The sequence below is a fragment of the Ruditapes philippinarum genome, unplaced genomic scaffold (assembly GCF_026571515.1).
Source record: "Ruditapes philippinarum isolate M1 unplaced genomic scaffold, ASM2657151v2 ctg2195_1_1_1_1, whole genome shotgun sequence".
In the NCBI taxonomy this organism is placed as follows: domain Eukaryota; kingdom Metazoa; phylum Mollusca; class Bivalvia; order Venerida; family Veneridae; genus Ruditapes; species Ruditapes philippinarum.
The window spans coordinates 131,163-143,886 of NW_026856270.1; the positions used below are offsets into that span (position 1 = coordinate 131,163).

General features: G+C 32.4%; 1 protein-coding gene across 1 annotated transcript; it reads left to right on the forward strand.

Annotated features, from left to right (window-relative positions):
- Positions 1-9,212: 9,212 nt before the first annotated feature.
- Positions 9,213-11,944, forward strand: LOC132746037 (uncharacterized). The gene has a single exon (XM_060735093.1). The coding sequence runs from the start codon at positions 9,285-9,287 to the stop codon at positions 11,076-11,078; it is 1,794 nt and encodes a 597-aa protein (XP_060591076.1). The 5' UTR covers positions 9,213-9,284; the 3' UTR covers positions 11,079-11,944.
- Positions 11,945-12,724: the final 780 nt, after the last annotated feature.

Consider the following 12,724-nt stretch of genomic DNA (forward strand, 5'->3'; position numbering starts at 1 on the left):
TAATAACATAATCGTCTTAATACACAGAAGATATATATGTGTTTTTACACAAAGTTGTTCAAAACTGAAACAAGATTTTGTGGGTGACATATCATGTGTTGACCAAGGAAATATATTGATTTTCTGTAGACATACTGTTATATATAATATCTAAATTGATATCATATCATTCATATTGTGGCTGTTCATAAAGAGGACATGCAAGAAATTTGTGAAGAACTTAACAAATCGAAATGCGATCAATGTATGCTATGACAGACAAATTAAGCATTGTTAACATGTTCTGTGTCTTATTCATCTAAAATCATCACATAATGTTGACTGTATAATTATACATATGTTTGTAAATATCATTTTATCGGTATTCTGTGTTATGCAAATGATATTTTTCAATTTGAAAAAATGTTGATAAACTACACTATGAAGTGATATCGTGCAAATATCTTGCTTTAACAGAAAGTGTTGAGCCTTAAAAGTTTGCTACCAGTATTGAACAAGCTAGCCTGCACTTTCATGCTGTCTGACCAGGCTTTATATTTGTTGTAAGATCACTTTTTTTTCATATTGAATTCTCTTAAACTCTGAATTAAGTGTACTGAATACGAAGAAGGGCAAAATCCATAATCCATTTTAAGCAGGTAAGATGAAGTTCATACGATTTTCTTGCGTTTTCACGTTAACATAGCTACAACGGAATTTTTTATAAAAAATATAGCTGGCGATGTTGATAGGTTACTTGATTTTCCATGATTAAATGTATCAGAGCAGAGCAATATGTATTAGTACAAAAAAACCTCGCTAATGAGTTCACTGAATAGTATAGCACGTTGGCATCTTTAATGAGTTTGTTTTTTCGAGCATTGTTAATCTTTACATTTAAATTATGTTAAAAATGTTTATGTTTTTACATAAAAACTTTGTCATGCTCTCATTATGTTTAGACAAGATGAATAAATATATCTATTTGGAGTTATAGTATTTTAGTTATATATAGTTATTTATATAAACTATTACTTGATATTAATATCATAAATCTCCATGTAGTAAACATTTCAAAGTAAGGGAAATAAAGAATTGATAAATGTAAAATTTATCAAACTAGATATATTGATATATTACTGCAGATTTATAAAAAATGTAAAATACAAAGCTTCTTCCGATCAAATCTGTATTTCTGTTCATAACTCTTTAAAATAAATGGAAATTTCAAGCAATGCTCAACAGTGCATCTATTTGTTTAGTAAATGTACGATTTCATCTTTATCAATTACGATCAGTTCCATGAATTCATGATTTAAAGTTCATGAATTTACGATTTCAATAACACTTATTCATGATTTCAACTTCAAAAATAAGACTTTCTGAATGTATCATTTTCATTAATTCACAATTTTAATTAATCATTTTATTTTCATTTTTTTACTTTGTGAATTAACGATATCAATTCCGTTAATTTATGATTTCAATTTTACGAATTCGCGATTTCAACAATACGAAGTCAACTTCATGAATAAAACTTCGATAATTCAACTTCACGAATTTATGTTTTAGTTTAGTTTATACGAATTTACTTTAGTTAGATTGCATTTGAAGCTATAAGCTTATTTAAACATTCTCGAATCTGTTCCTGGAACCAACCAGTACTTAGAAATGAGTGTAAAGCTGTTCACAGAAACAATAGTCATCATTATGAATATTACTAGTTCCGACGGACACGTCGCCGTAATGTACATTTGTTTTCTTCACTTTGACTTTCAACTTTCACAAATTCAACTATATGTACTCTAAATTTCAACTTCATAAATTTTTAATTGTAAATGTTTAATTCTTATACATGTATGTACGCTCAATTCTTATATCTACATGTGTTCAATTCTGATAGTTACATGCCTTTGATACAGATATGCGCATGCGTTCAATACTGACATGTCCATGCGTTTAATATATGTTTATTCCTTTAACCCTTTCCCCCATGAGCATATTGTGAAAAATGGCCATTTTCACTGAAAAGCCTCCTCTAACAAGTTCAAACTGCTATGAAACTATGAAAAATGCTTTAATACTAATCAAACTTGGCACAAATGTTGACTGGACCATTGCCTTTGTAAAGACATGCTCAGTTATAAATTTCCTGTTACCATGGCAACGAGGGGACATCTCAAAATTGCCAAAAATCACTATTTTGCCTCGTTTTTTTTCCATCAAAATTTATTTCAAAGTGCTGCAACTTCTCAAGGGATTGAGATAGAGTCAAAGGCTTTTCAGCGTTGGTTACGCGTTACCTTATGATCGACCTGGGGTCATTTTAAGCCTCTCACAAGTCCACAATTTTCTTAGCGATGAGGAGGACTCCGCCCCCTTCAAACCCCCCAAACAGAATGGGGCACATCTTCCTTCTGGCAACCCACTGATGTATCTTTTGCATGGGGGCGCCGCCGAAAAAGCGCTCACTTTTTTAAGCAACATTTCTCAAACGAAAACATGTGTTTGGGGCCCAAATAGGACATTTTTTCACTATTTCAGGCCTAAAAAAAGGGGGGGGGGTCGAAAATGCGTTGTTTCGCGTATATATGAGGTAAAGGGTTAATACTTATCAAGATGTTTAGTGCTCTTATAATCATATGATTGATAGAATGTTTTCATGGAAAACTAGCAAGAGGTGTGTCGAACCCGCACCACCGAACTGGCATGAATTGGTGTCTAAACGTGAAAGTTCATGTGCATTTCTCGCAGGTTGAGGGATAGGTTTACAATTAACTGGTGAATTATATGTACATCATTATAGTGCATGCGCATGATACTCATTTCTGTTGTTGTTTTTTTACATCACCTAGCACCGTATAGGTTTTATGACTCATTTCAAGCTTTAACTGGTGGGGGAAGATTTAGAGTGGTCCACTATGCATTATTTCCAACAAAAATGGAACCAGAGAGGAAGCAAACGACGTTCAGCTAGGTAGATGAATACATCTCTCATATGAAATAATCCAAAGACATACAACGTTGAGAGGAATGTGATTTGACGTCAACGACATTGGTCATTCGGCCACGATCGCAAACATTATATTCACATAAAAATCCGTTCTATCAAGACATTGTGTATTTTAGCTAAATACTGAAACATAGAGTGTTCTGTTCGGCAAGCGCGTTTTTTCTGTAATCGAAAAGCGCGAAATACACAGTTCGATTGTGACAGCACAACTGTAAGATGCAAAACGCAACAGTACGATGGTGACAATATGACAGTACGATGGCGGACCACTACAGTACGACGGTGACAGTTCATCGTACTGTCGTATTGTCACAATCGTACTATCAAAATGTCACCATCGTGTTGTTGCGCTCCACTATCGTACTGTCGTTATATCACCATCGTACATTCATATTGTCACCATCTTACTGTTGTGAAATCGTGCTGTCGTGCTTTGCATATGAGGAAAGCAAGAGTACATTGGTGACAGTACAACAGTACGATTGTGACAATACGACAATAAAATGGTGAAAAAACGACAAAAAGATGGTGGCAGTATGATGGATTCGCCATCGTACTGTCACTATCGTTCTTTCGTGCTTCGCTCTTTTCATTCTCAGAGTCCTATTGCAACACGTAAAAATGTATTTCCTTCTTATTTTCACATTCGTCTTATTGTTTTACATTAGATTAATGAGGAGACTTTGTTATTTTAGTATAAATGGCTCAATCTTCAGATCAGTAGTTCTGTTTCTTAGATAATAAAAATGGAAACTATAATCTTTGAACCTGAAGTTGCTGGTAAATGTCACTCGTTTAGAGAAAAGCTAAGGATCACTGAACTAGGGCCTATTTTGGACCATAAAGGTATTTCCATGAGAGACAAAGGCGAAGAACGGCGTCTTATAAATGTTATAAAACTTGCTGGAAATCTCGGAATACATATTTTCCTAGGCAGTCAACACATTAAAGGCAAGCTTACAAGCATGTAGAAGTTTTTGTTAGAGCATGTTGTGTCCCGCTATTTTATCTCTCCAGCCGTTCTGTATTAAAACTTTTACTTCAAGGTACATTGTATGTACAAACGGAAGAAATTTCCAGGTATATATAAATGGCAGACATTTGATATAAAAGCTTATATAGTAATGTCATATGATATAAGCACGCGAGCATGGGCCAGGAAAAACATAATAAATATTCTTAATAACCAGGTCCCAATACCAAATTTATTCATTTAATTTTCAATCGTAAAAATCAATCTTATATTCCTCCCAAGCAATAAGCTAGGTCTTGGCCACGGTAAGAGCAAGACCAAAACAGCTAGAGTTCTCGGATTTAACAAAAACAAAAAGCAAAATGAAAAAAAATGACATCTTAATATCTAATCCATTTTATTTCTATAATGGTTTGTCGCCTCATGTTAGTCTCAAAATGTATGAAATCATTCTCTGAATCTGCAGTCGTATGATATTTTTTATTATAGGTTGAAAAAATCGGCATTAATGCATTGGAAGGAAGTTGACATTAAACTAATTTGACGTGTCAAGTTGTGATATTTGCTAAGTAAACGTGTTAAATATCAAATTATTTTATATAATGGACACATATTGATTTTGCTTTTGCGTGATTTTGTTTTACAATACACCATGTAGGTCCACAGGAAGATTTCGGCTTACCCTCAACCGTATGAATTGTTCACAATCTTGATATCTTCATACACCCATGTGCATTAATTTGTAATAACATTTAAAAGATAATAGCCCTAGCGATTTTCTGTTCTTTATTTGCATGTAATTGTGAGCGAGATTTCTTTGATTTATTAAAGTGCTTATTATGTACATAAATATGTGTTATTCTGTGATTAAAAGAAATAACGAACGCTTATTTTATTCGAGAGATAAACTACAGTGTATAAATCTCTAAACTATTAACGTGGCCAAGTCTGGGCCTACACAAACTACTTCGGCGAAAAAGGCAAGATAATATTATGTATATTGTTCACGAATGTTTAAGACAATGATTACCAACAGATGGATCTTTCTTGTCAAAGTCCGACATGCCCATCGATACTTCAAAAGAAGAAACATCTTTTCAAACAATTTATGTCCCATAATAATAGTCCATTTACGAACTGATATAATCAACTGTTGAAATGCAATAAAATAGTTATAGCTAGCCATAGTTTTAAGAAACATTTTAATTAACATTATGGTGTGTATAAATAAATTGGTCTATATTCATGAATAGATAAATATCTTCCTGTGCATTTAAACCAATAGTTTCACATTACGCACTATAGACCCAAGATACGCTTTAGATAATAAAACGTGTGCGCTTTAATGTATGGCATGTTTTCTTGTTAACCATACATACATCTATTAAGTCAACAGTTTCTTTTCTCATGCCAGTAAATATATTACGTCTGCTACACAATCCTTCTTGCACCTTACTACTCGCCGTTTGGTAATATACTACACAGTGGTTACTTCCCCTGATTTGTACCAACGAATATCTACAAGAATGCTCTGTACTACAAACTGTTCACAAGAAAAGCATTGATGCAAAGCATCAAAGGGCGACGCCAAAAGAATTTGATCCAGGTTTGCACCTAAATACTTAACAAAAGATGTGTACTTTATAGCAGTACCATTTCATGTGACCTGGAGGCTTGGCCCAGTTTATGTTGAAACTTAAACCAAAAAGAATAGACTCTGTCTTGCCAAGATGCAAAGACAATTTATAGTCAATAAACCAATCTTAAGATTTACTTTACCAGATACAAGGATACCTGAGTCATCATCATATAATGACAGGCACAAGTATCACACCTGGGAAGAAAAAATATGACCAGATTAATAAAAAATCTGTGTTCATCTTAAAAGTGTCAAAAACCAAAAAAAAAATGTAAATAATGACCCCCTTTAAAAATATACTATTAACATAAAAGAGGACCTAAAATGAACATCAGGGGGACACCATAGGTATTCAGAGAGAAGGAGTACCAGCCACATTCACCAGCTGCTATCATAGATAAGACTTGAACCATGCAAGAATGTCATTACATATGGCAGATGCTTGAAGAGATGAAGAAGAAGAAAAAAGAACTTCTTCATGTGCAGTTTAGTGTGATCAACTGTACCAAATGCTTTTTGTAGATTTAAAAGTATCAAGCAAAACTGCCTTTGTCCATTTCAAATTAAATGCAATCTATTAAATGAATCAAACATGTGTCAGTTGAAAAACCACTTCTATACCCTGACTGAAACTGCCTGATCATGACTCGAACCCATGACTTTCAGAAGACCAACTGAGCTATCCGGCCGGCTACACATTTTCTCTTTAATAATGAAACAGTTCTAAACCTAAACCTTTTTCCCCACTATATTGATTCATCTACTTGAATTTCTGATGTTTACAGAGCATAGTGAATTAAACTCATGGTTATTTGCAGTCACAGGATGAGAAAAACTTTCAGCTTGACCAGAACTCAAACCTGTGACCCACAGAATAATGTACCGCGGCTGTAGCGATTGAGCTATCTGGTCGCTTACACATTTTCTCCCCTAAATAGTGAACAGTTCTAAACCGTGACAGATATTTAGATTTTTAAATTAACAGATAATTAATTCTTAATTAATTAATAAATAAGAAAAAAAAAAACCTTACATACTCATAGTCTTAATTAAAATAACAATTTATATAATTATTATTGTATAATTATTTTTACTAAAAAGGGCTAAGACAGTTATTGTTGTGCCATTATTTATAACAGGTCAATTTGAAAGAGAATATAAACTGTGCTAATACATGTACAATATCTATGATAAGAAATTTTATGAAGGCTGATTTGTATTTTACATCAAGGGCACCGGGCAAAAACATGAAAATGCAACAAACGAACCACTTTGTGGTAGATTGTATTTTCATGTTTTCATCTGGCGCCCGGTTACTTTTTGTACTTTGTTGGTTTTCATGTGGCACAAATCACCCACTATAAAATTTAGTGTACAAATTTATTCAAGGACAAGTATCAATCTACTCTATGAAAAGTCTGTTGTCGGGTTGACTCAGGAGACCTGGAGATTGAGACCGGTGTCCCTCCATTACAAATAGATAAGGCAGAAGCTGTCCTTTTCAAACTATGCACATGTTAGAAAAAAATTAGAATAACTATTCAGAACATGATTTTTTGAGGCTTTATCAATTATATTGCTTGATCCAAGTTTCAGGACATTTTCAATCAATACATGTATTATCATTTATAACTTTAAATGAAAGTCTCATCTCTTTAATAATAATGACATAACTGCAACTCTTTAAATTCAGAAATAAGTCTCATCATACCAATATACTAAGATATAAATGTATGCACATAACATTAATAATTCCAAGTTTCTATTAAATAAATATGAAATATTGGGTATATAAAGCCAGTAAAAGTATATATATATCAATATTCACTCATCAGGGCCTCTATGCTTTTGATGACCTTACAACTGGTAAATTTTATAAAACAAAAATTGTAATCAATACCTAAGATAGACAGAAAAGAACAAATAATTTAGTAAACATGAGTTACTTCCCCTTGAAATAAAGAAAACATGAAACCCAAAAGAACACCCTAAACATCAAAATTAATAAATGTTGCAGGCTCATTTTAATTATGCCATGCAAATTAATGGTAAAGTATTCATAAAAAAGTAGATGGCCATGTGACAGCAGTAATTGCAGAAAATCGGATAGCTGTCAACATCCGGATACTGGTACACTTTGTAAAAACAACTATTCTGTTCAACAGATAAACGTAATATGGATAAAATCAATAGGATAATCGTTTACAACAGTCCATTACCTATCCTAATACTCATTTGCAGGTGAACTTTCTTCTTGTAGGAAAGTTTTGAAAATATATAAATGAATGAGCATCAATGTAGACCACAACGATATTCGAAATCCGGGTTTTAGTATTGTCAATAAAACAAAGGGACAAGCTGTTAATCTGAGCCTGCAATTTCGTGAAAATAATATCACAATGCACATGCTTTTTATATAAAGTTATTAAATACAAATATAACAACATATTTGTTTACTTGATTTTTACGAATCAAAATAAATATAATTAACACAACATGAAATTAACTGCTAATAATAACAGCTCCTTCCATAGGCCAAAATAAAAAGTATTCCATAAAAGACGACGCCGCTCACCGGCGTCGCCAATAAGACATTGAAACATTACATTGCTGTTATTAATACTTAAATTATCATTATTCATTCTAAGAGGGATAGATGGGATTTAATTTGTGTGATATCATTTAAACATTAATAATAGTAGAAGGCGGTCACATAACCTTGAGCTGGCGACCCCGTATGTAACGGAAAAACATAGATTTACATTAATCTGCACGCAATGTAATATTAAAGTTCAATACATAAGTACCATATAGCCAACCATTATCAGTTATTGCTGATTGATAGGCAAATTGTTTTAGTTCCTGGTCCACTTAAATAAAATAAATCAATATTAAATAAATACTCGTATTCATCGCTAAAGAATTAAAAATAATACAGAAATATTACCGTGTCGCGTGTTTGACCATATACATATACAGGCATGTTTTGCAATATAAGTTTGATCACTTATCAATGTTTAAGAATGGCTTGTCTTTAGTTCAGTTTTCAACAGGGGTATTTTTTACACTAGGAAATGTCATTAAATAACGTGAAGGGGTCGAATTTCACAGTTGAAATTGATCTCAATCCGTTGAAAAATGGCCAAAGAGATCAATCTTCAACAGGGTCAAAATTAATGTTACAAAGGTACATCAGTGTAGTGAATTAAGATTTGTTGGTGGGTATTTCTTTACTTTTTGATAATTCAAAACCGCTAATTGTCAAAAGAACTACGCCAAATTTAAAAAACCTGCATAATTTTGTTCGATACATTTAGCTGGCAATAAAATTGATATTGCATATTTATCATTGAAGTTACATTTCGTCTTTAACCATGAATTACCGTAAATGTTATTTATTTTACAAATTGAGATACTATCACAGTTTTCGTTCTTACTCTTTTCTCTCAACACAATTATATCATATTTTTAAAAATACAGACTTCGTGGAAATTTAACTTCCGCGTTACACGAGATCAGTTGATTGCAGCAATGAAATGTAAAATTCCGATAGATAACGTTTTCGTCATGATATGAATTTATCAGTTAAATCAGCTTTAAACCTTGATTTTCATTGAACTATCTAAGTTTGTGAAACTCTTAAACGGTGTAGCTGAATATTGACCTATGTAATTAAATACATGATATGTAATTTCTCAAAAAGGGATACAAAAATGGCGGAAAATGGAAGTAAATTAGGAGAAGATAATGAAGTTTCTGGTCGTGTGAAGGAACATTTCTGTCAACCATGTTTAAGTAAGGATAAGAAAACTGTAGCTGAAAAGTTTTGTTCAACTTGTAATGAATTCCAATGTATTGATTGTTCAAATATTCACAGCATGCTAGCCATATTGACAAACCATAAATTGGTGAGCTTGAAAGAAGCTAATGCTGCAACTCTTTCATTTAAAATGAAGGCATTAGGTCTATGTGATCAACACCAACATTCTTTTGAATTCTTCTGTGAAGATGAAAAGAAGCTCTGCTGCAGTACTTGTGCTTTTGTTTATCACAGAAAATGTCACAGCGTTGTAGAAATTGAGAAGATCGCTTGGGAAAAGGCCTCACCAATTTCTACCTTAGGGGAGAAATTAAAGGAAGCTAAGGAAGCTGCTGAAAGTGTTGCAAGACATATTCGCTCTTCAAAAGATCAACTTGCTGACGATATAAAAGAAATACTTACAGTGATTAAAACAATGCGAGACGAAGTAATGAGAATATTTGATGATCTAGAAGATTCGGTCGCCAAAAGAGCTGAAACTCTTCAGAAAGAAACATTCGACAATCTGACAAAGAGGCAAGCACAAAATGAAATTAATTTGGCTGATGTAGTTTCGTGCATAGAGACGATTGAAAACATTTACAAAAGTGGAACTCCATTGCAAAAATATATAGCAGAACAGAAAATGAAGAGTAAGGTCAATGCTCTGTGCAGAAACGTCAACGAGGACTGTAAGAACCTAGAGAAGGTGAATATTTCTTTTCACTTTGACGACACATTAAAGCTGCCACCATTACCGATCTCTGAATATGTTCCGGGACAACTGGAATTAAAGTACTATCGACATGAAGATGATAGTTCCGTTGACAAGGCGAAGACTTTAAAACCAGTTTATTCTATTAATTTGAAGAAGACGGGAAATGATGTCAATGAACCGTTCTATACAGGTATTGATTGTCTACCTGATGGTAGACTGGTGGCTGTGGATAACAATAACAAGAAATGTTTAGTGTACAATGAGAAGCTTGAGAAAGTAGGATCATATCAGCTATCTTACTATCCATTATCTGTTGTTGTAGTATCTGAAGAGGAAGTAGCGATTACACGCGGTAAAGGATACAATATAGAATTTCTACATGTTAGTAAATGTAATGAAATAAGGTCAAATAGGACATGTAAAGTGAAAGCGAAATGTTACTCTATATGTTTGAAAAATGATAGACAGTTTATAGTAGGTTCATATGATGATCCAAGACCTGTTCGTATTGTATCATTGACTGGAGAGGAGCAAGATTTGAGAATTAACTTTCCAAACAAGACATATCCTATAGGCACTAGCGCTAGTACTTACATAAAAGGCAGTGACAACGTAGTGATTACAGATAGAGTCGAGCAAAATGTCTACATATATGATATAAAGTCAAACACGAGGGTCGTAGTGAATGATGATCAGATACAGGATCCATGTGGTGTAGCAGTTGGTCCTTCTGAATCTATTCTGGTTTGTAGTTGTGAAACAAACTCTATTGTACAGATATCCCAAACAGGTCATATCTTATCATCATACACGATAAAAATGAAATATCCACATAGAGTATGTGTCTCATGTGATAAATCCTTTCTTGTTGTTACAAATTGCGGTGAAGGAAAAAAGAAAATGCAGAAATTCAAAATATCATATTGTCGTGCAAACAAATGTGTTAAGAAAGTGTAGAATAAGAAAATTCAAAATGCAGTCAGTGTATGCTATGACAGACAAATTTAGCATCGTTAACATCTGAGGAGTGAACAATTATTAATCATTTCATTGATTTTTATTTTTTATTTCATTTTGGGCGCACGCACGTCAATTTGAATATTTCCAATTAATTGAGAGATTGGAAAGGCATATATGTAAATAAACTCATGTTCTGTATTATATATCTTATTCATCTATAATCTGCACATTATATTGAATGTATAATTATACATTTGTATGTCTGCAAATATCAATCTTTCGATATTCTAATTGTTTTGTTATTTCGCTAAATTTGATTAATCACAGTATGTAGTGATATATTGACGTTACATTATTTTTAATATCTTTCAGTTTAACTCTAAAATATTGCTTCACCGACAGTGTTTAGCCTTTGTCACCTGTTTAAAACCCAGCTAGCTTGCACTTCCACACAGTCTGGCCTGTTAAATGCTCAATTAATCTATTGTGATATCTAAATTGCTTACACTTCGACTTTACTGTACACGACAAATCCATTTTATAAATTTAAAAGGTGAAGGGTAAATAACAGTAAATTTGATAAGATAAAATTTATACCAATTTTTGCTTAAGTTTACAAGATTACATTCTGATTTTTAATGCTAAATCCTAGTATAGAGGTACATAGGAGTACAGTTAATCTTAATTATAAGACCACTCGAGGGTCATTGTAAATCTTGTCTTAATATGCGGGCTGGGCAAATTAATGAATTTGTCTAAACTGTATTTCTAATCTGAAAAATGTATTGAAAATGTATATATTTTTTCTATATTTCAACATAATTATATGTAATATCATGCTCTCTTTATGGTTAATCAAGATGAATAAAGATATCTATCCGGAGTTATAGTATTTGAGTTTGATATTGTTTTTATTAATGCTTTATTTAATATCATACACTATCCTCTTGTAAAAATTCCAAACTTAAACATAAAGAATATATATACGTTCAAATTTTCATATTACTGCATATTTTAAAATACTTGTTAAATACGTAAAAGTTCAAAGCAATCATTCGATCACATCTATTCTTCTGTTCAGAATACTTTGAAACGAAGTAAATGTTCAAGTTATGTGAATTGTCTTCAATTGATTTTAACTAATGTGAATTCACGATATCAATTCCATGAATTTATTATTTCAAGTTCACGAATTCACGTTTTTAACAATAAGAATAATTTATTTTTGTGAATTCACTTACAATGCCGTTAAAATATGAGTTCAAATTCTTAGATTCATGATTTCAACAACATAAAATCATTTCAACTTCAATAATTTAACTTTGTGAATTCACTAACAATTCCGTTTATTCTTTATTTTAAGATCATCAATGCATTATTTTAACAACACGAAGTCATGATTTCAACAACACAAAGTCATGATTTCACTTCACGAATTTACATTTTAGTTTAGTTAAATTTGCACATTTATTTTATTTCGATGTGTTGGAAGTAAATAGCTTATTGAAACATACTCGGATCCGTTCCTGGAACAAACTAGTACTAAGTAATGGTGTAAAGTTGCTAATAGAAACAACAGCTTGTCCCTGACGGAATTTAAACCCACGCTGTAAGGAAACCTTAGATTTCTAGTCTGATGTGAT

Excerpts from the sequence above, each read along its gene's own strand:
- LOC132746037 (XM_060735093.1), top strand. The coding sequence starts at position 9,285 with ATGATATGTAATTTCTCAAAAAGGGATACAAAAATGGCGGAAAATGGA.